We start from the raw sequence: 27,362 nt of genomic DNA, 5'->3' as shown, positions 1-27,362 counted from the left end.
GTTCGAGAATGCACCCTCGACCCCCTCGAAGGACAAGCAGGAAGCCCATGCCCCTGTCGGATCTGCAAAAAGGCAACAAAGGGAAGTCGAAGACAAAATCTTTGAAACCGAGCCTTAAGTCTTTATCAGCCATCTATGAAGATGAACAACCTTCAGATGATAAAACACCATGATTTGGGTTACAATTTGGCACACCTAATGTACCAGATTAACTGATCTCTAGATTAAAGGACTTGTATGACAACCTTTAGTCAGCCAGTGGGGTTAGATACCTCTCATGAGTTAGCCAGATCGTACTGAACATGCTGACTTCTCATATAGGAGACTGAGTAAGGTTTTAGAGTTTCTATGCTGGAGCAGGCCTACTCCTTATTTTGAGCAGGATGACATGACGGACATCTTGGACCAGGGTCCCCAGAAAGATCAAATTTTGCATTACAGAAAATGGTCTCCGCAAATTGGGATACACTAGAAACTGCGGCTGCAGTGAATAAAAATGTTGCTAATAAATACAGAGCATGCAGCAGCGACCCAGAGTATGTGACTAAGCATCCAAAACCAGAAAGTTTGGTGGTTCAGGCTGCTAAATTTACCATCAGTCAGCAATACCCATCAATCCCTCCTGATCGGGATAAGTGAGTGGATGGGCGAGAAAGGTATTAACTGCTGGCAGTATGGCATTAACATCAACTGATGTAACTTGTACCCTGTCATGGCTTACGTTTACCCAGTGGGACTCCATAGCTATGGCACCTGACCACATCCGAGGAGGAGAGGAAAGAGACTACTTCCTGGAAATCAAGGATGGTAAGGAGGCAATGGGTGAATGTTTCCAGTCGGTTCTGCATACTGGAGACAGCATCAGCAGATCCATGGTTAGCACAGTGTTACTCAGATTTGTGTGGAAGTCTGGGTTTGCACCAGATGTGCAAGCTAGACTACTCAACATGCCCTTTGACGGCTCAAGGCTGTTTGGCAGCAAAGCGGATGAGAGTTTGGAAAAGCTGCAAACCTCAAAGGCAGTGGCTACTTCCCTTAGCGCCACCATTAGATGGCCTCAACGATCCTTCTCTGGCTCATCTTCCTTGACGGGTAAGTCCTTTCGATTCTACTCCTCAATTGGAAGAGGAGAAGCTGGCCAAAGAGTTTGAGAAGATTCCCTTGTGGTGGACGAGGGAGGGGTGCTAAGCAAACCCAAGCAGCGTCAGTTTTACCATCAGCCATCGCTTCAGCTGCCTCAACCTCTGAGGCCATGATTCAAGACCCAGGTGGGAAGCAGACTTACTCAGCATCTGAAGCCGTGGCGAGGCATTACTTCAGATGCTTGGGCACTGGAAACTGTAGCCCAAGGTTACTGCTTTCATTTCCAAAAAAGGCCTCGACATTATCCACTAGGGAACAACTCTTTCAAAATTCTGGATCCGCTCCATGTGCAGGACATTGTTACCCTGCTAGAGAAATGTGCAATCAGTTGGTATTCCCCATACTTCCTGATTCCCAAAACGGATGAAAGATTGAGACCCATCTTGGACTTTAGAAACTTGAACAAGTTCCTCAGGAAGGACAAGTTCAAGATGGTTACCTTTTCGCAAATCCTTCAGGCTCTGCAATTCCCAAGAATGGATGGCATCAATGGACCTGCAGGATGTTTACTTTGATGTGCCCATCCATCCCAAGCACAGAAAGTACCTGTGGTTCGCCATTGGCGGTTCTCATTGTCCGTTTTGAGTTCTGCCATTCAGGCTGACCTCCACCCCAAGGGTTTGGACCAAGTTGATACTGGGAGTTTCCACTCATGTATGTTTCCTCCAGTCCCTGTCATTCCTCACGTAATCAGGAGGTTGAGAAAGTTGCGGAAATCCATGATCCTAATTGCTCCAGATTGGGCCAGGAGGACGTGGTACCCAGACCTTCTGGACATGTCCATCTTCAATCCAATGCGTCTTACACAAAGAGAGGATTTTCACTCGCAAGAGAAAGGTCGGATTCTCCATCCAGAGGTCAAGACACACAGCCTTCACTCATGTTTTCTGAAAGGCTGAGATGCAAGGATTGGGACCTCCCGGATGACGTAATGGAGATTTTGCTTTCGGCCAGAAGGGCAGCAACAAAATCTTTCTACCGCTGTCATTGGAACAAGCAGTGCAGAGATAAGAATGTCAATCACTTTCTGTGTGACACATCTATGCAAATCTGGGGCTCCGATTGGAACAATTAAAGCTTACCTGGCTGCACTATCTATTTTCAAGCGTTCTTCAGGAGAGGATTCATATTTTAAGATCCCTCTGATTGTTCAATTCTTAAAAGGCCTTACTAATGTATTTCCACCAGTTCCATTCAATGTCCCTGTATGGGCTCACAATAAGTTTTTTTTTTTTTTAAATCATTTTATTAAATTTTGCATGTGTTATAACATCACAGAGCACATTTAGAGATGGAGTAACAAAAAAACAATTATAACACGTCCCCCCCCAACCCTCCTCCCCATGTGTCCCACCTCCAGTTCAAGTTCTCATTTGCTGCTTGATTAACGGGTTCTCGGAGAGCATAGCAGTACTTTCGTAATGTGTCACTTAGCACGCCAAAGTCATGAGCCAGTTTTTAGGAAGTTCACAATCGAGTTAATAGGCAGCGGCATATCACCCCCGGGAGAGGAGCCCCCAGCCTGGGTGTAGCACATCAAGTGGGGTGCCTGTACTTATCAAAGAAGGGCAGCCATGTTTCTTCAATATTTGACTTGGCCTCGTCAAGTAGATTTGTAAGGAATGCCATGTCGTAAATAGCCCGCACTTTAGTGACCCATGCTTTTTCCCCTGGCATTCCGGGGCTTTTCCATTTCTGTGCCAGGCAGCACCTGGCCGCTAACATGATTTGTAGCATATGATCCTGGGTGTCTTCCTGGCCTTCTCAAGAGTCTATTCCAAAGAGGAGAAGCCAGGGGCTGGAAGATCGTTCAACCCCATCAACCCCTTTAATCCAAGTTAACACCTCTCCCCAGTACTTTTGAACCACTGGGCATCCACACCACATATGAATGTAGTCCCCCCCTCACTCTCTTGCACTTCCAGCAATGTGGGTCGTATCCTGGCCTCGTTCTTGCAATCCTCTGTGGGGGGGTAGTGCCATCGATGCAAAAACTTAAGGGCTTAGTGGCGATATTGGAGTGAGGCCGTGGATCTGTTGGCCCGCCTATACATTTCAGCCCATCTTTCATCATCGATTTCCTCTCCCAGGTCCCTCTCCCATTGCGTGTGTGCCGGTGGTGGATCTCTTGGGACAGAAAAGAGGAAGTTTGTAGAGGCGAGATATTATCCTCTTAGAGCCCCTGGCAGAGAGGAGGAGTTTCTCGAAGTCTGTAAGGTCCCTCATGAGGGTGTCCCCCCACAATGGTTCAGTGAGGACTCCTTTGATTTGGGGATAACAGAAGGGGGACAGAGTACCTATTCCCAGGGCCTCCTCCAGATCTCTCAGGGGTAGGAACGTGCCCCCCAACCAGAGGTGGCCAGTCCTGCAAAAGCCGGCTTCAAACCACTTTTGGTATGCCGCTGGCTCTGCTATCTTAGCTAAGAAAGGGGGGGGGGCCCAAATGCAGCTCACTGGAGAAGGCCAGGTCGTGAGCCAACGATAGTAACCTCCCTCCTTCCACAAGGACCACAGTACTTTCAGGACTGGGTGGTTCAGGACACTTATGGGGATGTTTTTCCTAGGGACCCAGAGACATTTCTCCACGGTTACAGGTGCAAGAACTCTATTATCCATGGCCACCCATTGTTTTTCTGTACCTGGGGTAAAGTGGTCGGTCAGGATCCTCAGCTGGGAGGCTCTGTGGTATGTTTCCAAGTCGGGGTATCCCACCCCGCCATCTTCCTCTGGCGTGGTCAGTACCTCATAAGAGATCCTATGTTTTTTGCCCGACCAGAGGAAGTTGAGAAGGACTCGCTTCGTTTCCGTGAAGAATGTTTTGGGGATCAGTACCGGGAGCATTTGGAAGAGGAATAGGAACTTGGGGAGGACAACCATTTTTATAAGATTAAGGCGTGCCATCCAGGAGAGACCCGACCCTGCCCACCTCTCCATGTCTTTTCTGATTGCTGACCAAAGGGGGGGCGGGAAGTTGGCAGAGTATAGGTCTTCGGGGTCACGGGTCACCTGGACCCCAAGATACCGGAATCTCTCCTCCCGCAGAGTAAAGGGGAGCCCATTCACATAAGCTGCCTCTGAGTCCAGTAAGTTTCCCCCTATGAATGCCACTGACTTCTCAAGGTTGACCCTGTACCCCGACAGTTCCCCGTAGCGTGAGAGACCCTGTAACATCATAGGGACCGTCTGGGACGGCTTTGTAATGTAGAGCAGCGCATCATCTGCGAAGAGGCAGATTTTGCAATGTGTATCTCCTATCTGTACCCCCCTCATGGCCTCGTCATTGCGTACCGAAATTGCCCATGGTTCCATTACAAGTGCATAAATCAACGGGGACAGTGGGCATCCCTGTCTTGTGCCGCGCTAGAGGGGGAACACTCTCGACTCTGTCCAGTTTGCTACTACTCTGGCGGAAGGAGAGGAATAGAGCGCAGACATCCAGCCAAGCCAAGCCACCTCAGGCCTATGCCCAGAGTCGGGAAGACCTCCCTCATGAAAGCCCAACTGACTCTGTCGAAGGCTTTCTCCGCGTCAAGGGCCAGTAGGAGTGCTCCCTCATCCCGAACCACCCTGGAGGTGAGCACGTGGAGAGTCTTCCTCATGTTATCAGAGCCCTGTCTATTTAGGACGAATCCCGCTTCAAGCGGGATGTATCAGGCGAGGGAGGCAGCGTTCCAATCTGGAGGCCAGGATTCTTGCAAAGATTTTGGTGTCTAAGTTTAGGAGCGAGATGGGTCTATAGGACCCGCATTCCATCTGGTCCTTGCCGGGTTTAGGTATTACGTTGATGAGGGCCTGTAGGAACGTCGGTGGAATTGAGTCTCGATTTCTGATTTGGTTAAATAATTTGGCTAATGGCTGGGCTTAGCAGGACAGATGTCTGCTTATAGAAGTCCGCCGTATAGCCGTCTCCCCCTGGTGCCTTTCCCGCTTTCAATCTCTTGATGGCGCCCTCCTCCTCCGATATCTCCCCCTCCAAGACCTCTAGCTCTGCTTCTGACAACTTGGGCAGAGGGTGTTCTGCCAGGTAGGTATGAATGTCATCTAATGATTCGCCCACCTGTTTAGAGTAGAGTTTGCTATAGTAGTCAGCAAAACATTCTGCTATTTTCTCCCGGCCCGCGTAGGTCCCGCCTTCCCCATCCCTTAGATGAGCAACTCCTCTCTCAACTCTACACCCTCGTGTTGTTTGTGCCAGGAGGGTCCAGAACCTATCACCCCGTTCGTAGTACCTTTGCTTGGTGTATCACATTTTCTTAATGACTTCCCCTATGAGGACCGTGTGAAGTTCCTGTCTTTTGCCTTGCATCTCCTCCAGGAGAGCCCCACGGTCCACCTCTGGGAGGCCTAGCCTGGCTCGCAGCCCGCCCAACTCCGCCCAGATCTTATTTTCAATTAGGCCCCTATCCCGTTTGCGCCTTGAACCCTCTGTGATAAGGAGGCCCCTAAACGTGGCTTTAGCAGCCTCCCATACCATGGACATATTGGTCTCCCCATTGTCATTTATCTCAAAGTAGGCCAACATTTCTTTCCTCATGAAGTCCCGAAATACGGGGTCCCTGAGGAGCGTGTCGTTGCATCGCCATCGGGAAGATCTTGGGGAGACGGGTAGAGACCAATTGGCTATGAGTAGTTCATGGTCCGACCATGTTATGGCTTCTACCTTCGGTTGTTCCACCCCCCCATTCCCCTCCTCGGAAAGCAACAAGAGATCGATTCTGGTGTAGGTGCAGTGTGGAGGTGAGAAAAAGGTGTATCCGCCCTGGCCTGGATATGTTTTACGCCAGACGTCTACCCAATAGTGTTCCCTCAGAAGGGTTTGCAAAGCCAGGTTATCCCTGGAAGCCACCCTGGGTGCCCCCCCTTCGCGGACCACCAGTCCAGGCGGGGATCCGATATCAGGTTGAAATCCTCACCCAATATCATGGCCCCCTCTGCCCATTCGTCCTTGAGATTAAAGATCTGGGTAAGGAAACTTGTTTGTCCCGAGTTGGGTGCGTATAAAGTGTCCAGGGTGATGCGTTCTCCCTCATAGGTTCCCTTGATACCTAGGAATCGGCCTCCAAAGCCCCTTTTGGTTTCTATGCCCGTGAGACGAAACGTCTTGTCAAGGAGGATGCCCACCCCCTCCTTTTTTGAGCTCCTGTGGGAGGTCCAGTAGTTACTACGAATCTCTTTCCCCTTTATCTTCGACTCTTTGCCTTGCCTGTAGTGTATTTCTTGTAGGAAGAGGACTGTCAGGTGTTTGCGGAACATATTACTTGTTAGGGACCTTTTGTTCTGGGAGTTGAGGCCCTTGACATTCAGCGTGCCTGTCTTCCCTTCAGTCATTGTCGTCTTTCATTTTGTGCTCTGCAAACTCCATAGAGTGTCAGCTATCTAGAACCCGTTGTAAGACCAGTGTCCATGACTTGAGCTGGATTTCCCCCTTCCCCTTAACCTCTTCAAAAACTCCGTCCCTTACCTCCCCCTTACCTGTTTTGTGGGGCGTTCGCCACCTGCTCCCCAGGAGGGGTTGAAGCGAGCAACGAACCGCCAGGGTCGCTGCCCCGGGAAAAATAATGTTTAGTATGACGCCTTGCATCATGCCTTTCTCAGTTACGTGTCTGCCCTCCAGTGTTAGTGGTGGGTATCCAGTGGTGGTGCTCGCTCCCTCATTTACCCTCCAACCTTGGCATATGATCGACATCTCTCGACCCCTTGGTGCGTGTCATAGTGCGGGGTCGCATGTCGCCAACAGTTATCTAGAGAGAATCGCAAAGTGTCACACTATAGGACCATAAAACAGCCACAAAATGGGCAACATTTCAACTCTGACCTGGGTCTTTTGAACAAAGAACTCCCCCCAAACCGTGCGAAAAACATACTGTGCCCATCGAGGTCTTCGGGATTACAAAGACTGGAAGGACCTGAATCGGGCCTTGGCACGGCGATTAGACCTTGAGTGCCATTTGTGTCCTCATGTGGGGTCCCCCCCAATCCGTTGAGGTGTGTCTGGTCTTCAGGAATTTATGTGAACCTTTGACTTTTAGCTTCCCTTGAGAGGGGTCTGGGCCCCGAGGGACATGTTCGCGATCTCTGTGGGTTCCACTCTGGTCTCCAGATGATCCCGCGTGGTTGCCTGTAAGGTCATCTGTGGCCCTTTGAATGTCTGTTTCCGTGACTAGTTGGTATCTCTGGCCCTGCCACTCAAACGCCAGGTAGAATGGATGACCCCAGCGATATTGTACCCCCTTTTCTTGTAGCCATCTGGTGATGGAGCCACATTTCTTTCTCATCTGGAGTGTGAGGGCGGAGGTGTCTTGGTATATCGTCACCCTGGAGTTCCCGTGCTGAATGTCACGCAAGGTTCTCGCCCTCTCCAGCACCCTAGATTTGTCTCTATAGTAATGAAATCTTGCTAGGACTGAGCGTGGGCACCGGCCTCTGTCGCCAGCCCGGTGGACCTTGTCGAGGAGAAGAGTTTCTCTTGAGTCGGACCCCAGGACAATTCGGATGATGTCTTGGATTTTGCTTTCCCCCCACCAGGGTCTCTCCCTCGGTCTCCTCAAGGGCGAAAATTCTCAAGTTGTTCCTTCTCTCTCGGTTTTCCATATCGTCAACCTTAAGCCGGAGATCTTCCTCGCGGCGTTGCAGTTCCTTGAGTCTGGTATCCATTTGCGTTTCAAGGAGGTCTGTTGATACCTGATTATTCTCGACCCCCTCCATTCAGTCCTCTAATGTAGAAACCTTGGCCGTGAGATCAGCCAGTTTGGCCCCCATGTCTGTCCTCATGCCTCTGATCTCTTCAAGGATCATTTGAATTTTACACTGCATGACGTTCATATCCGTGGGCTGTGTGCTGGTGGGGCCGGTTTCCATTGTGTGGTGTCCTGGGGTGAACTGGTATTTCGCAAGAGTTTCTCTCCAGCTCATGGGGTGTCGTTCACCTTGGGATGCCAGGACCTCTCAGGGTGTCTTCTGGGAGAATCCCAGGGCCCCGAACCGTCAGCCACACAGTTTTAACTCGAATCCTCGTGGTTATCTTTCAGATGGTGGAGCCGTATGTCGGCGTCTGAGCTCTGTTCTCTGGTGCACCACTTCAATTACACCAGGAGCACAGCCTCCCTCGGTCCGGCCTTAGGTCGCTGGGGTTTGCTGGTCCACTACGGTGTTCCTCCCGGAGGGTCCGGGTGGGCTTTAGCAGGCGGCTGGAGGTTTGGAACTAAGGGTTCCACCACCCGGCAGTGGGTCTGGCCTGATTCACTTCCTTATGTCCCATCGATGTGGCGGGCCCCCTGTGCTGGAGTAGTAATCACTGCAGGGTGCTGGTGGGTGTGCGGATTTTGAGGGAGCCCCCTGGGTGGGGGATGGTGCTGTTTTTCACCTGGGGTGGCTACCACGTGGCGGGCTTGTGGGGCAGCGCCCACGGTGCGGAACATAGTGTAGCTGGTGGGCAGGGGGCCCAATATGGCTCTGCAGCATAATGCGGAGCTGGACCCACGAGGCTCGGTGGTCAGACCCCTTCGAGTGGAGCCCGTCCAGGCAGATGGGCAGGCTGAGAGGTGGGTGGGGGGGGCAGGCACGCTCCCGCGACGGCCTGAGCCTGTCTACAGTGTTTTCGAGGGCTCCTCTGCTCGTTGTCACTGCCCCGGGGAGTTATGCAGAGTGAGCCCCTCTGCGTTACTGGCGGTGGTGCTCTGCGGAGGTGTAGGCCGCCGAGGCGGATCTCCGCTATCCTTATGGCGGCAGTATAGTGCCCCACAGTGTCGCAGCAGTGGGGCCCAGGAGCGCTCCCGCGTCGGCCCGGGCCAGATCGTGTCGATGGCACCAGAGTCGGTGGGTGGGGGGGCACGGCTCCCCGGTGCTCCGTGTGGCAGGACGCCGCTGCTGCTGTGTTCTCCGTTCCTCTGCAGCGGGCGGCCGTGCGCCGCTTATCTCCTGAGTTGGAGGGGTGGGCTACTGGCAAGCGGTGAGGATCTTTAGGAGGCCAGCTCAGCCCTGCGATGTTGTGTCGGGCAGCGGTTGTTCGGCGGGCGGGCGTAGGCAGAAGGCCCGGCTCCTCCCCCCGCAGCGCGGCTGGCCAGCACACTGTTCTCGTCGTGGAGCCTCCACAAATGCGCTTGGGGGAGGGCCGCGGTCTGCAAGCAGCTAGCGGGAGAACAGAAGCACCTCCGGAGACCGTGTAAACTCCTGCACGTTCCTTGAGAGTTCCCCTTCTCAAATGATGCTGGGAATCGGGGCTTGTAGGTTGTTGAGGCACATCTTATGGCTTGTTTCCCGGGGCCGTGTGGGGAGCTTGAAGTTCAGGCAGCCATCTTGCCTGCGCCCCCCTGGTGGCCTCTGTTAAGATTTTTAACATGCATTCCTTTTGAGCCTTTACACTCCTCCCCATTAAGACTTTTAACATTCAAAACTCTTTCTTATTGCATTAACGTCAGCCCGCAGGGTAAGCAAGCTGTAGACTTTCCTGTAAACCTCCACATACAGTTTTCCATAAAGACCAGGTTATTCTCAAGGTAAAATCTTCTTTTTTACCTGAGGTAGTCTCCGACTTTCACTTGTTGCAAAATAATCACTTTACCAACTTTCTATCCACCTCCCCAACTTTCTATCCACCTCCCCATATGGGAAAGGAGGAGGAAAGATTACATAGGCTGGCCCCAGAAATGGCTGTCAGTTTTTACATATCTAGAATGGCTAAATGTAGCCAAAATGACCAATTATTCATTGGCTAAATTTGTCCCAAATTCGGTTTAGCGGTTACAAAACAAACCATATCCAGATGGATCATCCTGGCTATTGGTGAATGTTATAGATTAGTGGGCAGGGGCCTGCTGGAAAGGCCTATAGGCACATTCCACAAGGGGCGTGGCAACCTCTGCTGCTCTTCAAAGAGGTGTCCCAATCAAAGACATTTGTTCAGTGGCCCCTTGGTCGTCTCTTCACCCTTTTGTGAGACATTACCGTCTGGATTTATCTTCCAGTCAGGGAGGACAAAAGCAGTCCTTCGTTCGGTCCACGATTAGAACAAAATTTAATTTGTACTCCCACCACCAACTTATTATTGCTTTGGGTGTCTGTCATAAGATTAGGAATACGTGGGAGGACACAATCCATTCGAAAAACAAGTTACTTACCCCTGGTAATGGTCTATCGATTAAATGTTCCTCTCACGTATTCCTCATCGCCCCTCCCAGCCTACCCCGCCGTACAATTTACATATTCATACACTTTGCTTTCTTGGCGCCTACTGTCTATGGTACGCCTGGTGATCCCTCATTGGGGGGACAGAACTGAAGCCAGCGAGCGCTGCGCGCACTACTTATACTGATGAGGACGTCTACAGTCGAATGAAGGCCCTCGAGGGACCTCAACGGCACACAGCGCCCCCTGTCAAAAAACACTTCTGAAGCTGGAGAGATAATTATCATAAAATGAGGAACATCCAATTGAAAGAAGGTTACCAGGGGTAAATAACATGTTCATCTCTTTTATAGTAGGTGCATACGCATATTTGCTTAGAGGTTAAATTTGCTTAATTATTTGTTTATTTTAAAGGCCTAATAGATCATTGTATATATTTGTACTGATCTGTCTAGCTGGAATTATTGGTGGTGTCCTGTGTGAAATCCTCCTGAGTCTAAGCCTTGCCGCTATACCTTACCTTGATTGGGTTTGGCTAGACTTCAGCGTCTCCCTCTTCACAATGAGAGGTTGGTCTCCCAAAATCTAACCCCAGGGTTGATTTTGGGAATCTATCTAAACACAAATTATTTTTCATTTTTTATTGATGGTCAATGTTCTGTTAAAATAACATTTGTTATATAATTGTGTACCTATGAGGATTTTATTGTCGTCCTTTAGGTCTTTGTCCGTTGATGTTAAGAATTTATACCAAAATGAAAGCTATCTAAAAGTATTTACAATTAGGGTAATGTTTTGACACGTTACCCGACCACCTACAATCAGAAAACTGTTACACATGGTTTCATTTCCTATTTTAAACCCAGGATGGTCTCTTAACCCAAGGCTACTCAGATTTCATTAATCGGATCCATGGTCAAATTCCACAGATTACTTCAGATGGCAAGAGGCTGCAGGTATGAAAATCAATTTGGTGTCTATATATGGTCATTTAATCGTTTGAGAATTATTTTCTATGTATAAAGCAACATCTTTTATTTCCCTTTATTGGAGGCACTAACAGTGGTTAAGTTGGTAAATGTATGATCTCTATTGAAATTATATGTTCATAAACATAGCAGGAGCTCTGTCTATGTTGGTCAGCTTTTTATGAGGTAAAGGGCTCCTATTTTGAGACACGTTACATTGTAAAAAGGATGATCCACCCAATGTCACGCTCAATGACCCGGAGGAACTCATTTCTGAGAATTTAGGGATTTCTGCACAGGACAGTTTTCTTTTTTCTGACTGTTTGTTTCTAATGTATAGTGTCCTCCCACAGATTCCTCATCCTCGATCTATTGCAGCGTCTGCTGGATGGTGGGAATCTTTTAGCTAGCTGAGGGCTTGTGTGATTCTTGCAGTGGGATCTCCTCAACACATTTTCATCTGACTGGCTGAGTGGCAAGATAGACCTTGTGCTGCACACCATGAGCTCACTTCCCCTTGATCAGCCGTGTTGGGGTGACATGGAAAACTTCGGAAAGCTCTCCATCAGTGGCGCAGGATGGGAAGGCGATTAGGAATCTGTGGGAGTGACATCCACCAGAAGGAACATTCCCACAAGTAAGTATCTTGTTCTAATGGATAGTGGCCTTCCTCAGATGCCTCATCTTTGACACCCATAGTAATAAAATAATTCCTTGCAGTAGGGAGAGCGAGACCAGAGAGAAGCTAGTTCATAATGGATTCCTTCCTCTCAAGGATTACCCATCTTTGATCATTTATCTCCCAGAACAGGTGCTCTTTACAATCTCTTCTGCCAGGGGTTGCAGCTCGGCTCCACTTGACACCTCTATACGGCCGCACAGGGGAAGATATCCGGGCCAATATATGTTGGGGAAAGTTTGTTTTGCTGTTTTCCCTCTATAGTTTTCTATTCGTTTTGCCTGGTTTTTGATCCTGTCCTGACTTTTTGAAGGGAAGTAAAGACTTCTGCTTAACTTGAATTAACATTTGCTTATTATTAGGGAAAACTGACTAGTCCTTCACACTTTCAGTACTGAGAAACTTTGCTTCTGATGTATTGTCCTCCCACAAATTCCTCTTGTTTTTTATATACAGATATCCTGCTTGCAGCTTCTTGCGCTATTGCATTTCTCCCACAGATTCATCATCAGATCGATATCCATTGCAGCATCAGCTGCTTGGAAAACTTTTTGACAAGTGGCATAGTGCACTTCAACTCGGCGTCGATCCGTATTGCCTCGGTCTGCTTCAGACATGTCTGTTGTACATATACTTTATCACTATGCCCCTGTGCCCCAGTTCCTATATTCCGCACGCTGAGCACACTGCACGAGGAACGTCTCTCTCAATAGCGTTTACATTCGACAAATTCCTCCTTTTTTTTGACAGGAATTTGAGTTATGTCCGCTCCCAAGGTATCCAGGTTCAAACGCTGCAGAGACTGCAGCTCCAAGATGTTCTGTACAGACCTGCACGACATCTGCTTGGGGTGCCTCAGTGCCGATCACAACACCCAGAGCTGTGGTAATGGCAGAAAACGTAACTCTTAAGGCCCTCAGGGAAAAGGCGACACAACTCAGTTGGCGACCTCATTCGAAATCTCTGGTGTGGTCGACTGTTCGATCATCGGAAGCCGCGGTGCAAGGGCATACTCCTGAGAAGGAGGAAAGGTACACAGAAAACCAAGAAGAGGTCACACTCTCATAGTCGCTTGCTCCTCTTCCTACCATGAGAAAAGTCAACACCATCAGCACCAAAACTGGTCCGATTCTTCAGACTACCATAGTAAGTAGTCGGCGGGGCTGACATCCATTGTCGAATGGGAGGCTTTTAATGAACAAATGCGAGATATGTTCCGAAAGGAGGCTGCGGGCACGGTTGATCGCTGGATGCAGCAGCCCTCAATGGCTCCAGCTGCGCCTGAAAGTGACCAACATTACTACGGCGACAGTGGCGCCTGAGTCGTCGGGCTCGGTGACTAATAAAATTGGGCTGACTTTCAGCACTGATACTCGCTAGCGCGCCTTCAGCGCTGATCACAGCTAGTGTGCCTCTAGCGTAAAAAGAACCTTTCGGCGCCGATTGGAAAGCTGTCTACGTTGTCGATCTGTCAAGCAGTCATATATAGACAAACTAAAACCAAAAAAGTGGTGGGTGGAAGGTTTTGAATACATCTGAACCACTGGCAATGCTCTGGGCAACCTTCAAGCAGTCATATGCGCCTAAATCAAGGACTCGATTCTTTGGCACCATGACCAAATGTTGTCGTTTTGACCCGGCTTATGCAGGTGCTGGAGGTGCAGATTTCTTTGCTGAAAGGCAGATTTGGTCACCCTGTCTGAGGACCATCATAAAACCCATAGACTGGACTCATCGCTGGACTTGGAGACACACAGCAGGCCCATCCTTATGGCCATGCTAATGCCATGTATAGGGCTCTGGTGGACAAGGTGTAGATGCCCTGGACTGGAATGCTTCAGCCAAGTCTTTGTCAGGCTATGACCTCACAGATATCCTGGACGAAGGGTCTTCTACTGAGAGGGCCATGCCCTTTAATGCAGCCATTTCTGAGCCCATTGCAACCTTGTGGCAAACCCGCAGTTAACTACCGACTTGACTAAGAAGTACGGACCGGCAAGGGGAGACCCACCTTATCTCTCCACCCACCCGACACAAAAGGGGTTAGTAGTGCAGCTGCCCATAGTTGGTACCAGATCGGCTTCATCCACGTCAATTCTCCTTACCGAAAGATGATGCAAAATAGTGAATGCTTTACCCAAGAAAATATTTTCGAATGGATTGTGTCCTCCAACGTATTCCACATCTTTGACATGGTCCACAGCTGTGTTCTTTGGAAACGTTTTCGGCAGAGGGCCTCCTGCGTTGATGGCGTCGGGTCGATGTCCCTCGAAGGCCTCCGTCGAGGGCGACTTCACCGGATGTTATAAATAGGACACACGGCGCCCGTAGCCTCAGTTCTGTTCTTTTCTTCGAACGTGTTTGCTTCGGAGACTCGGCGCGCCTCATGTATTCTTCGTGAAGATTCTTCGACCCCTCCGACTCCGCGGCTTGGCTTCAAGACTTACCAGGACTGCAAGTCGAAAATGTCGATTACCAACCCACATCGCATTTGTTTGTGGTGCTTGGGGGAGAGTCACGACACAGATGACTGTTCCAAATGCCAGTCGCTGACTGCTAAGGCCTTGCGGGAGCGTAATGGAAAGCTTCAGTTATGTAGGGGTTCTAAACCCAGTAAGTCCCGTAAATTAAGTCCAAGGGTATGTCCACTAATGATTCGAGGGGCGACTCTCTGCGTCGGAAGGAGTCCCTGGGTTCTCGGTCCCAGAGTGTTTCCCGCCATTCGTCCTCGTCTTGGCATTCTAGGAAGCGCCGTCACCGGTCGTCTTCCCCGTCCTCGGAGGATGGAGCCCTGAGGAAAGTGGCTTGTCCAACAAAGTCCTCAACTCCGGAGTAATGGGCTGCCTTCAGGGAGCAGATGTTGGCAATTTTTCAATCGCAGTGCACAGTTCTGTCCACGCCTTCTGATGAAGCCGGCAAGGAACAGTCCCGATCCGTGGCTCGTGTGCCTTTGGGCTCGTGTCCTCTGCGCGATCCTCATCAGGAACCTTCGAGGTCCCGTTCGACAAGGCTCAGGATGGTCGTAAGAGACGGGCTTCCAGGTCTCGGTCCCCATCCCTAGCGAGACCACAGAAACATGCTAAGGGCTTGAGGTAGGCGTCGACTCCGTCGGTGCCGTGTCCGTCGGATACAGATGTCGAAGCTTTGCCTTCGTACCAGCCCTCTGCACTGCTCTCGACGTCTAAGCAGTCGGCGCTCTCAACGTCTAAGCAGTCGGCGCTCTCAACGTCTAAGCAGTCGGTGCTCTCGATGCCTTTGGGGCCTTTTGGCCGGGAATTGCCGTCGGAGGTCCCTGGTACAGTGGATCCTCCAAGGAAGGCTACTTGCTAGTCTGTGAGGCCTGTTAAGGACTCCAGAGCCTCGGCTGTCCCGAGACAGGACTTTTACATACCTCTGATGACATTTATGAGGAGGAGGAGAGTTCAGATTTCGATTTTGACCCTGTTGAGCCTGATGAGGTTCCTGTCTTTTCAGGAGTTAGTCAATTGGAAGAGTTAAGGCAATCTCTTCATGATGTTGGTGGCTTCTCCTGAGGTGGAATTTGGTAGGCCTGAGCCTGGGGCTCATGCTGAGTCGTACTACAGGAAACTGATGGCTAGGGTCACGGAATATCTTGGGTAGTCCACTCCTCCTGAGGCTTTTGTTCAGGATGACTGGACGGATATTTTGGATCAAAGCCTGTCCTCTGACCCGGTGTTACCTTTTCACTTGACCTTACAGAAAAGAGTGGCGGCTGCTTGGCAGACCCCGGAATCGCTTCCGGCAGTTAACAAATTGTTAACTAAAAACTACCGCCCTTCCGGTAGCGACCCCAGCTACCTTTCATCTCGCCGCACTCCCGAGAGTTTGGTGGTTCAGGCGGCTACGGCCACAGGGAGGCAGGGGCGTACACTACCATCCCTCCGGATAGGGACGACAAGCGCTTCGGCGGTTGGGCACGCAAGGTGTTTTCTACTGGGAGTATGGCGCAGAAATCGGCCAACTCCACTTGTGCCTTAGCAAGATTTTCACACACACTGTGGAATTGTTTCTCTAGCGGCTGAGCATTTTCCCGAGGGGGAAGAAAGTGATGGATTCCTTTCTCTCGTTCAAGATGGCAAGGATGCCATGTGTGAATCCTTTCAGTCGGGTTTGGACCTGGCCGACCATGTTCGGGAGAATTCTCTGTTTAGGCTGAATTTCCTAACCTAGTGAGTCCCCCAGCAGCTTTGCTGGATTTTTGGGGTTTATTTTTTTCTCCTGCCAAGAGTGAGACTCTTTTACCCCTCACTCTTGGGCATGATTTGAGTGTGTTTCTTTGAATCTAGATGTGTTTTATGGGCTATGGGGTCCTTTACTCCATAGGGTCTCATGTGTTTTTACTATGTGTGTTACACAGCACCCTCCGTGCAGTAACACAGGGGTGTCATAGTGACACCCCACCATAGACTCCATACCCTGGGACTGAATACTGTATCCCAGGGCACGTAAAGTCACCATTGGCTTTATTAGCCCCAAAATATTAACAGAAACCAGTACAAACCATCATATTGTGGACGTACTGGTCGGGGCAATTCGATTGCCCCGGGGTCTGTTAGTCGAGGGGGCACGTCTCCGTCCCCCCTGATCGAGTTTTGGCTGGTGGCCGTGGAAACTACTTTTTATATTCGACCGCGAATATTTTCCTATGGGATTTTCCCATTGTACGAGGCTACCAACTTTAATAGCCTCTAACATACCGCTGGTTTATTTAATTAACATTCATTCGCCGGTTGGTATTTTTTGCCAGGACTCGATTCTAAAATGGCGTTTGTGTTCTCTTCTGTGACTCCAACCCAAGTCGAGCCCTTTGTTCCACTTTTTGGTGGGCTTCTCCACAGAAGCCTCCAAAAGTGATGCCACTCTGTCTGGGTACCACAGGGGGCGTGGGAGGGGGTTTAGGCACCCTGGACTGAGTTACCTTGGTAACTCAAGTCGCACTCTTGTGTGATTGGCACCACTTAGCATGTTTGACAGCTAGGCTGAGTGAATGGGGGTATGCTGCATAAAAGCAGGGCTTTGGGGACTGGAACTTAGTCGCCACAGGACCTAAGAATCCGACGAGGGAGAAGCTGAGCCGACCTGCTACGACGACACCACCGGTGGAGCCCTGCTGAACCGTCTCACCACTTGTCCCAACGACAGGAGATCTCCAGCCCGGAGAGTCTTCTTCCTTCGACTGGTGGGGATAACCAGTCTGCTTCCTTTTTCGCTTCCTGGAGCATCTCATGGCTGCCTTGCCTGTGCCAAGCACCCTGGCAACCGGGATACCACGTTTTACCACTACCGCGAATCAAAGGGTAGTACGTTTAACCGGAAAACTCTGTGGCTGGTTTCTTCCCTGGCAGTGCAACGACCTTCAGCGTTCCTCCACGTCGAGATCTTCTCTTCCTCTGGACAACGCCGCGACTTGCACCTGCTGCCAGGAACAACTGCCCCCGCTGGAGGATCCTTTCCACTTAAGGTACCGTGTTCCGCCTGGCTTCCCTTGCAACCGACTGTACGGGGTAGATTTAACCCCCGGCTTTAGAACTTGGGTTAGCCTGGGACACCCTGGCTAAACTTTTCTGAGCCTAACTAAAACCTTTCTGAACTCCCTGCAAGACTTTTAAGCCTGTTGTCATTGTGTGATCTTGGGTGCATTTGTGCCTTGCTCTCTCAAAGAGTGGGCCCGGCCTATGAACTTTGGCTCACAAGTAACTTTTGACTTTCCTGCCTTGCTTAAGAGTTCCTAAGTATTAGTGTGGTGTATTTTCCTACATTTTGCCTTTTTCCCTCCTTTTTTCGTTAAATTATTGGAGTGGCATCTATAGTTAAGCGCTCACCTCTGTCTGGAAATAAGTGGTGTTAACTAAGACTTGTCTGATAAGGAATAAGGGATGTATATATAATAATAGTAACTGTGTTTAGAGTGATTTACAATAATAGTGCTGGAGTGTTTCAATCAGTGTGTTTTTAAATAAATAATTATATACCTTGATACCAAAGCTCTGGTCAGTGTTTGCTTATGCTATTGTATCCGAGTGCCTATTGTGTATACTTTGCATACTGCCTAACTCTTCTTGAGGGAAGTCTGACTGCTCAGCCACAGCTACCAGGTAAATCTGGGTGGTACAGACTGCTACCAAGTGGCTTTACTGCTAACACCTGTAGTCCTAAATCTTTTGCAGTGTTCCCAAAGGGAACTGCACAGGTATCTGCCTAACAGACCGTGTTAGCCGGTCTATGGCTGCGAGCACCGTTGTATGCAGATTTGCGTGGTTGCGGAAGTCAGGTTTCGCCCCGGATGTGCAAGCCTGTCTTTTGAACATGCCCTTTGATGTGGACATGTCAAAGATGTGGAATATGTTGAAGGAACATCCAATCGAAAGAACGTTCCCAGTTGGTAAGTAACTTGTTCTTCTTTCGGCAGCATGGTTCTTAAAGCGGTTAAGTCCTCTTGTGGGTTTGCAAAATCTGCGTTTGGTTTGTGGACTGCCAGTGGTGAGACTGCCCAGTATATTTTCCAAAGGGGAGATGTGAGAGGGCGTTTCAGAGACTGATAGATGATGGCAAGGAGGTGGCCCGGCAGTCATTGCAGACGAGTCTGGACGGCGTCGGCAGATCCATGGGGTCAGTGACCATCTTAAGGAGGCAGGCTTATTTGCATACATCTGGGTTTTTGCCAAATGTTCAGAGCAAGCTACTGGACATCACCTTTGACGGCATAAACCGCTTTGGCCCAAAGGCTGGCAACTCCTTGGAGAAATTCAAGGAGTCAAAGCCGGCCATCAAGTCGGTAGGCCTAGTTGTCCAACAGCAGGCCAAACGTGCCTTTTAGCTCCACCTCAAGGGGTAGAGGCTACTGATGGTATGTCCCTTTTGGCAGGAAGGCTCAGCTTCCACAACCCACGCAGCGGCGCTTACCGCACTCTGGAAGGGCTAGGGGGCCTCCAGCGTTCAGCTGATGTCAGGGGTGACTCTGCCCTCGAAGCTGCTTTGCTTTCTCCCCCCTCCACACCCCTATTATTCCCTGGTTGGAGAACGGATAGGCGAGCATTGGCCTCTATGGCAGGGGATTACCTCTGATGCCTGGGCTCTTTAACTCGTTCAGTTGGGTTACTGTCTGCATTTCCTAAAGAGGCTGCCGGACAGGCCGCCGCCGCCGCCACCACCATCACCACCACCACCACCACTGGAACAGGAGCTTCAAGAAGAACTGTGAGCCCTGCTTTTGAAGGGTGCCATGGAAGAGCTACCTCCCGAGCAGAGGGGATCGGGCTGGTATTCCTGGTTTCTGATGCTTGTTAATCTGCTTAGAATCACATACTGTGCATATGGTCCGACATCCAGTGGGAACCGCAGCGTATTGCATCTTGACTTTCGGGGACGTCGGCATAGGCGCGTCTGTAACACTATCCCTATCGTAATGTGTAGTGTACCCAAAATCCCTCACGTGGCGAGGTCCCTCAGATTTTCTTCTGCCCAAATAACTGGTTGCCCTATTGCAGAGCTCTTCATAAGAGACGTTGTTAATCATTGTTTACCGACTTTGACGGTTATCCCCCTAAAGTCACTTCGACAGTGCTTCATATACTACGACGAAGACTGCAGGAACTTTCAACGGCGGTGGACTTCGACGGCTAAGATTCGGTGGCAGAGCCATCCACGTGGCCGGGCCCTCTGGCCTGCCTACACAGTAGAGCTAGTGGCGTCGGGATGGCCATATCTTCCACTATGTCTCTCCTCTTTCCCCCTCTTTGCCCTCTAGGTCTGGTCATCACCTTAATTACCTTTCACTATGGAAAGGACACCATTTAGGTTTTGCCCCTCTTGCAGGGTCAGATACCTGTAGAAGGACGAGCACGTTAAGTGCAATAATCGTCTACCCCTTGACCACGACGAAGCGCAGTGTGCGGCCTGTAGACTCCGACCTAAAACACTAGTGATGACCAAGCATCTATACCGGATGCCATCAACCTTACGACGGACACTTCTAGGGCCGCCATGACCTTCCCCGCTAGGCCTGACTCAAGTCACGCTATGGGGAAAACAACCGGCGACAGGGTCGTACAAGATTGCCACACTAAAAACACAACCCCCGCTTCGACGGTTCCGCCGCAACTGGCAAAAGCGCCAACAGGAATCCTCCGTTCTGATGGATGTTAATCTGCTTAGAATCACATGCTGTGCATAGTCCGACATCCAGTGGTCACTGCGGAGTATTGCATTTTGTTTTTCGTAGTCGAAAATAGGACGGCGACGAGGCCTGTCTGTAACACTATCCCTATAGTGACGTGCAGTGTACCCACAATCCCTCACGCGTTAAGGTCCCTCAGATTGTTTTTTTCCACCCAGATATTGGTCGCCTATATGCGGAGCTACTGGAGAGACATTGCAAAACTTTACTTGACCTTTGGTCACCCTTGATTATTAATTTTTTCACCCCTCCGTCGTAGCTGCGAAGCTGTTCACCACCGATCAAGATCTCCGACTGCGGTGTCTTCGACGGAAGAGGTTGTTCGCCGAACACGTGGCCTGGCCTCGACGGCCAAATACAGTAGGGAGAGTGGGGTCGTGGGACATTGTTTCTCTTTGAGAATGCCTTTCCCTTTCCCCTCCTTTTCCCTCGGGGTTGTTGTCACATGCGATCCGTTTCTCAGCTATGGAGAGGACGCCCTTTAGGTTTTGCCCACGTTGTAAGGGCAAGTTTACCTGGAAAGACGAGCATAAACGGTGTAACCGTTGCTTGCCTCTCGACCACAAAGACGACGGCTGTGTGGCCTGTCAGCTACTTAAGCCGAAGGCCTTAAAAGACTGTAGGGTCAAAAGGTGGGCGGCCTACGCCATGTCTAGGTCTGACATATCACCCACCGCCGAAAGTGACGAATGTGACAACACGACGTCCGTTTCGGAAGTCGTAGACCTCTCTAAGGAGCGTTCACGCTCCTCGTTGTCCGTCCCCGACAAGCTCGGCTCACACCCTGCTTATGGGGATGAACACCCCGGCGACAAGGACGCACACAGAAAACACGCCCATAAACACACAACCCATGGCTCTTCCTCGACGAAGATGGCGTTGGCGCCAACGGAGACGCAGGTACTACCGGTGGCTTCCTCAGACCGTAAGAGTATGAAGCCCCCCTCGCAACCGCATATGCGACCAGTGACTGGGCTAACCCCTGATAAGGGCGCTACCACTAAACCGCCAGACGACGCGCAACGCCAGAAAGCGCCCGTCGGCGTAGAGCAAGCGATGCCTGTAGCGGCGACGCCGGAGGTACCCCCAACAGACAGCTTTGTTGTCGAGAGCCTGGCAAGGATCATTTCCACCGATAGCCTAAAACGGACGGCGAAAGATACGTCTGTTAATGCTCATACGGCCCGGGAGATGCCGAAAAGACCAGAAGGAAGGCAGGAACCTCCTGCTTCGTTGTACCGGAAGGCTTTTCTGAAGGCGAAGGAGACCTCTCTTCGACGTTATGGGATACGTCGAAGCGTTTCCTAACGGAATGCCCTCCCTTTCCTCCCCCTGACCGTTCCGGGGTACCTCACGAAACCCTAGAGAGACTCAAGTTCTGTATGGACAGGTTTATGGAGACTCAGAACCTTCCAACACCTAAGAGATCAAGAGAGGAACCTCCGGAGGATCCCAGGGCCAAGTACCCCAGGCTGTTTGATCCACCTCAAGAAAATGTAGATTTATATGACCTCACTGAAGAGGACACCTACTTTCAGGAGGATGATGAATTCCTAGGCAATGAGGGGGAAGAAAACCTACAGGAGGAAGGTTTTGAAGACAAGCCTGATATGGGTGATAGGTGCTTCGGAGAAGACCCAGAAGAAGGGGGCCTCTCAGCCCTGGCAGTCCCCGTCAGTGTTTTCAGACCCTGAAGCCATAAACCTGTCCCCTCCAAAAGACTAGCCTATTAGGAATACATCGCCTTTAGATGATCAACCCACCTTTAATGCACTTCTACGTAAGGCAGCAGTGCATTTTGAGATCGAAACTGGGGAAACTTCTCCCGACATCGACTGTCGAAACAATCATTAAGGAGAAACCCCCTGTCAACCAAACCATTCCGCTCCTCGCCTCATTAAGGAGGAGAATTATTCCTTCACTATCCACTCCTGCGTTGATGAGGGGTCAACCCTAGGATAGAAAAATTGTTTAGTCCTTCTCCATCGGACCCTTTAACATTAGGGGCCACTCTGTACCAGACTCCTTAGTGGTGACAAATACCAGGAAGAGAGCAGGGGTGCCGCTGTCACCTAGCGAGGCACCACCAGATAAAGAGGGTAAAACATTATATGCCCTAGGAAAGAGGATTACAGCCTCAGGTGCCTTTTCCGCAAGAATTGCCAACAACTCCTTGCTGGCAAGTTACGCAGATGCACAATGGAGCAAACTACGTAAGGACATTGAGGAGGTACCAGAACCCCTACGTACTCGCCTTCTAGCCACGGTGACTGAAGGGACTTTAGTCAACCAAAGCATCAAGAATACCCTGGATGCTGCAGAAACGGCCGGGCGTTCCCTAGTACAAGGAATCCTACTGAAACGCCATGTATGTCTACGTAATTCAGGCTTTAAACCCGAGACGCAAGCATCTCTTATTAACAAACCTATAGAAGATGCAAACCTCTTTGGTAAAGCGGTGGATGAGGCTTTATAAACCGCAAAGAAAGAATTTGACACTATCAAGACACTAGATCAAATTTCAAGGCCTCCCAACAAATGTGGTTATGGCCAAGGCACCAGTGGACAATATAACCAAAGAGGACCACGTCGTGGCAAGGGAAGAGGTCGGGGTCCCACCCCTAGAGGTTCCCAAGCCACCAACACCAAATGACTCAAAGATTCGGGTCCCCTCCCATGCTATGCCTGTCGGGGGCCGGTTAACATCCTTTCTTCCAGCATGGGAGGGTATAACATCAGACCGCTGGGTACTATCAACCATAGCCTGTGGCTATTGTATAGAGTTCAACAGATCCCCCACGTACAGACCCCCGAGGGACGACGCTTGTCACCGGAACACCTCGCCATCCTTCTTCAAGAAGTGGACCAACTACTAGAAAAAGGAGCCATAGAGGTCGTGCCTCTATCCCAGGTAACGGAAGGTATTTATTCAGTGTACTTCCTTGTACCCAAAAAGGACTTAACCATGCGCCCTGTACTAGATTTGTGCCCAGCAAACAAATTTGTCAAACCTCAAAAGTTTCGTATGGTGACTCTACAGGAGGTAATCCCCCTGCTTTCTCAGGGAGATTACATGACAACACTGGACATGAAAGATGCATACTTTCATATTTTAATGTTGCCAGCGCACAGGAAATACCTCAGGTTCATGATGGAAGGCAAACACTACCAGTTCAGAGTGCTACCCTTCGGCATAGCATCAGCGCCAAGAGTATTCACGAAAGTACTGGCAGTGGCAGCGGCCCACCTGTGCAGGTTGTCCATCCCAGTATACCCTTACCTCGACGATTGGCTCATAACGGGGGATTCTTACGAAACATGCTTTGCAAATACCCAAAAGACTGTAGACCTTTTGTTTCAACTGGGCTTCTCCAACGAGAAGAAGTCCATCTTAGACCCCAGCCAGATCAAACAATTTCTAGAGGCTCTAATTCGAACAAAGGACGGCCTTCTCGTCCCCTCCAACGCCAGGGTCCAAAACATGCTGTTTCAGATCCCTCCATATGTGGCCGGTTGAGAGGTGACGGTACGCAAAGCAATGCGCTTACTAGGAATGATGGCGTCATGTATTTATTTGGTACCTCACGCGCGCCTGCGCCCAATGCAAGAGTGGCTCAACAGCCAGTGGTGTCAGGCCAGCGGACAATGGGACGATCTAGTGGTGGTCTCGCAGGCCTTGGTTCTCTCGCTATGGTGGTGGTCGAAGGAAAACCTGGTAATAGAGAAACCATTCGCCACCCCCGCAGTGGAAGCCACTCTGACCACAGACTCATCCCTCACAGGATGGGTGGCTCACCTATCCCATCAGACTGCTCACGGAGTCTGGACTCCGAGCGTAGCATCCAAGCACATAAACTTACTGGAGCTACTAGCTGTGTTCAAGGCACTGAAAGCCTTCCAGGCACACCTACAAGGGAAGACAGTGATGGTCCTCACGGACAGCACCACAGGTATGTACTACCTCAACAAGCAGGGGGGCACTCACTCTCCAGGACTGTCCAAGCTGTCCCAGAACATCTGGAAGTGGGCTCTCAAACACATGTTCCTACTGTGACAACATGTACCAGGGGAACTCAGAGTACGAATGGCGGTTACACGAAGACATTGTCTTCGACGTCTTCACACAATGGGGATTCCCAGAAATAGACCTGTTCGTAACTCTGGAGAACTCACAATGCCAAGATTACACCTCCAGGTTCCCTCAGAACCAATCCAAGGGGAACGGTCTATCGATACCATGGTCAGGGAAATTTGTTTATGCTCCCCCCCCACCCCCCGTCCCCGACTCCCCTTCTCAACAAGATAGTGCACAAGATGCACCAGGAACAAGTTACCATGATACTAGTGGCCCCTATGTGGGCCAGACAACCTTGGTCCGCTCACTTGATGGAGATGTCCCTATCCCCTCCAGTGAAACTTCCCTGCCCGTACAATATGCTGTCACAGGACAAGGGCAGGACACTACATCCATGCCCTCAGACCATGAACTTAGCAGCCTGGCTCCTGAGATCATAGAATTTGGACATTTACAACTCCCGCAGAGATGCATGGACATTTTCAGGGAGGCTAGAAAGCCTACCACTCGTCACTGTTATTCTAGCAAATGGAAAAGATTGTCATCTGGTGTAGGGGAAGGAGCATCAACCCATTTGACTGCTCTCCCACACAAATTGTTCTGTACCTGACTCACAAGACTCAGGCTTGGTGTTTAACTCTATTAAAGTCCATTTAGCTGCACTTTCCGCATACACCACTTCCCAACATTAAACCCTTTATGGAAGGAGTGAAGAGGATCCACCCTCCTGTAGGTAACCCCGCTCCCGGATGGGACCTAAATGTGGTACTAACCAGGCTCATGGGGTCTCCCTTTGAACCCATGCACAAAGCAACACTGAAAGACCTCACTCTTAAGACTGTTTTTCTAATAGCTATCACCTCCATTAGGAGAGTAAGTGAACTACAAGCGCTCTCTGTACTAGACCCCTTTGTTACAGTTCACAAGGATAAGGTGGTTCTACGCACACATCCTAGGTTTGCACCAAAATGTATCTCTAAATTCCATGTCATCCAGTCAATAGAACTACCAACGTTCTTTCAAAATCCTTCAAACTTAGGTGAGAAGACCCTGCATACACTGGATGTTCGCAGAACAGCGATGTTTTATATGGAAAGAACTAGACCATTGAGAAAGACTAATCAGTTCTTTGTCTCGGTGGCAGCAGGAAGAGAAGGAGATGCAGTTTCGAAATCCACTATTTCTAGATGGATTGTACAATGCATCACTCTGTTACACTCTTGCTAAGAGAGAGCTGCCCTTCAAGCCTAGAGCGCACTCCACTCGTGGCACCGGGGCTTCCATAGCTTTCATTGCAAATGTCCCTCTTGAGTCCATTTGCAAAGCGGCAACCTGGAGTTCTGTTTACACATTTAGAAAACACTGCTGTCTAGATGCCCACTCTAGATCGGATTCCCAGGTGGGACAAGCAGTATTAAGACATCTTTTCTCTACTGTTCCTTCTCACAACCCACCTCCAACTCCGGCTACTGCTCACTAGTCTATGCACAGCATGTGATTCTAAGCAGATTAACAAACATCAGAAGACAATGCATTACTTACCGTAAAAGCATTTCTGATGGTTGTATCTGCTTAGATTCACATGCGCCCACCGTTCCTCCCCGCTCGGATGGAAGGAACATAGACTTTCTTCTATATCTCTCTTTTCTGTACTCACTTATGTCTAATAGGCTCCCTCAGGGCAGAAAAAATACAAACAGAGGGACCTTGATGCGTGAGGGATTGTGGGTACGCTGCACGTCACTATAGGGATAGTGTTACAGACACGCCTTGTCGACGTCCCCTTTTCGACTACAAAAAACTAAATGCAATACTCTGCAGTGACCACTGGATGTCGGACTATGCACAGCATGTGAATCTAAGCAGATACAACCATCAGAAATGCTTTTACGGTAAGTAATGCATTGTCATCTTCATGATCAACAGCCTTCCCCACATCCGCAGCAGCGTCTTGCGACTGGGCCTTCAAAAGCTAAGGGCGCTACTGCAAAAACACATTTGGCCAGCGAAGCACGCTCAGCTGACGCTCCGACGCCCCGTAAGGCCCGAGTAGGAGAAAAATCTACCGTTGGGCCTCCTAGTCACTCGGTAGGTGAAAAATCTACCGCTAGGCCTCCTAGCCATACAGCACTCCCCGCTTTGCCGAACATCGCTGAAAGCATTGCGAGGATTTCTACGGCAATGGGGCTAAAGTAGAAGCCTAAAAAGTCGACTAAGCGCAAAGGGCGTTCTGCGGACACATCAAAAGACGCGCCGCGGCACCCCGATGCTTGCAAGCACTACAAAGATAGTCATGGGCCTTTGTCTAGCACTGTTAGTAACACATTTCCCCGTCATAGGGGGGGAAAACGAAGATTAAATGGACCAGGGAAAAATTCCTCCTCCCTCTCTGTCAAGATTTCCTGGAAATTTTGGACCTTCTCAGGAACATTTCACTTCTATCCACCCTGAAGATGAAATCCAGATGGACACATATCAAGACATTTATGATGAAGAAGAGGACACTACCTTCCTACAGGACTATACTGTGTGGATGACCAGGCGGACGCCACGGAAAACTGGGAGGACCATCATCAGGTTGAGACGGAGTCATGGGCGCTCCCTACCCACAATCAAGACACAGATGTCCTGTGTTTGGATTCTTCTCCTTCCACTCCGGCCCGCCAGGCTTCACCAGTAGACGATCAGATGGCTTTCAATGCCATCTTTTTTTTTTATAACACATTTTATTGGTTTTAAAACCTACATACAGTAAACCAACAAATCTCACCCCCCCCCCCACCCTCCCTCCCCTCAACGCCCGGATTGGTTCATCACTCCATTCCTGTCTTGCCGCTCTGCACTTTACTTTCGGGGTCTGCATTTCTCCTTATGTCCCGTATAGTGGTTGTGTCCATCTCTTTTCCTATTTAACCGGCGAGGTCTATATCACATGGTCTTCCCACTTTCCCCAGATCTTGATGGCTTTTGCCGGGCATCCCTGTGCTGTATAGATTCTATGCTCTTTTGCTGCACATATGTCCATTTCGTTTAACCATTGGGCCACTGATGGGCTTTCCGGGGCCCCCCATTTCTGTGCTATATCGCGTTTTATCAGGCCCATTGCATTGGAGAGAAAAATACTCTCCCATTTATACGGAATATTATCATCTGGGGCACCCAGTAACATTATTGCAG

At 50.0% G+C, this 27,362-nt stretch overlaps 1 protein-coding gene across 2 annotated transcripts in view; it reads left to right on the top strand.

The window, feature by feature from the left end:
• Positions 1-27,362, top strand: part of DDX1 (DEAD-box helicase 1) — a 795,552-nt gene that overhangs the window by 520,506 nt on the left and 247,684 nt on the right. For both annotated transcript variants that reach the window (XM_069605939.1, XM_069605941.1), the window contains exon 16: positions 11,133-11,222. In XM_069605939.1, coding sequence (XP_069462040.1) covers positions 11,133-11,222 — 90 coding nt within the window. The remainder of the gene's footprint in view (positions 1-11,132; positions 11,223-27,362) is intronic.

The sequence above is a fragment of the Ambystoma mexicanum genome, chromosome 4p (assembly GCF_040938575.1).
Source record: "Ambystoma mexicanum isolate Mex_15411 chromosome 4p, UKY_AmexF1_1, whole genome shotgun sequence".
In the NCBI taxonomy this organism is placed as follows: domain Eukaryota; kingdom Metazoa; phylum Chordata; class Amphibia; order Caudata; family Ambystomatidae; genus Ambystoma; species Ambystoma mexicanum.
This window is presented reverse-complemented; position numbering and strand designations above follow the sequence as displayed.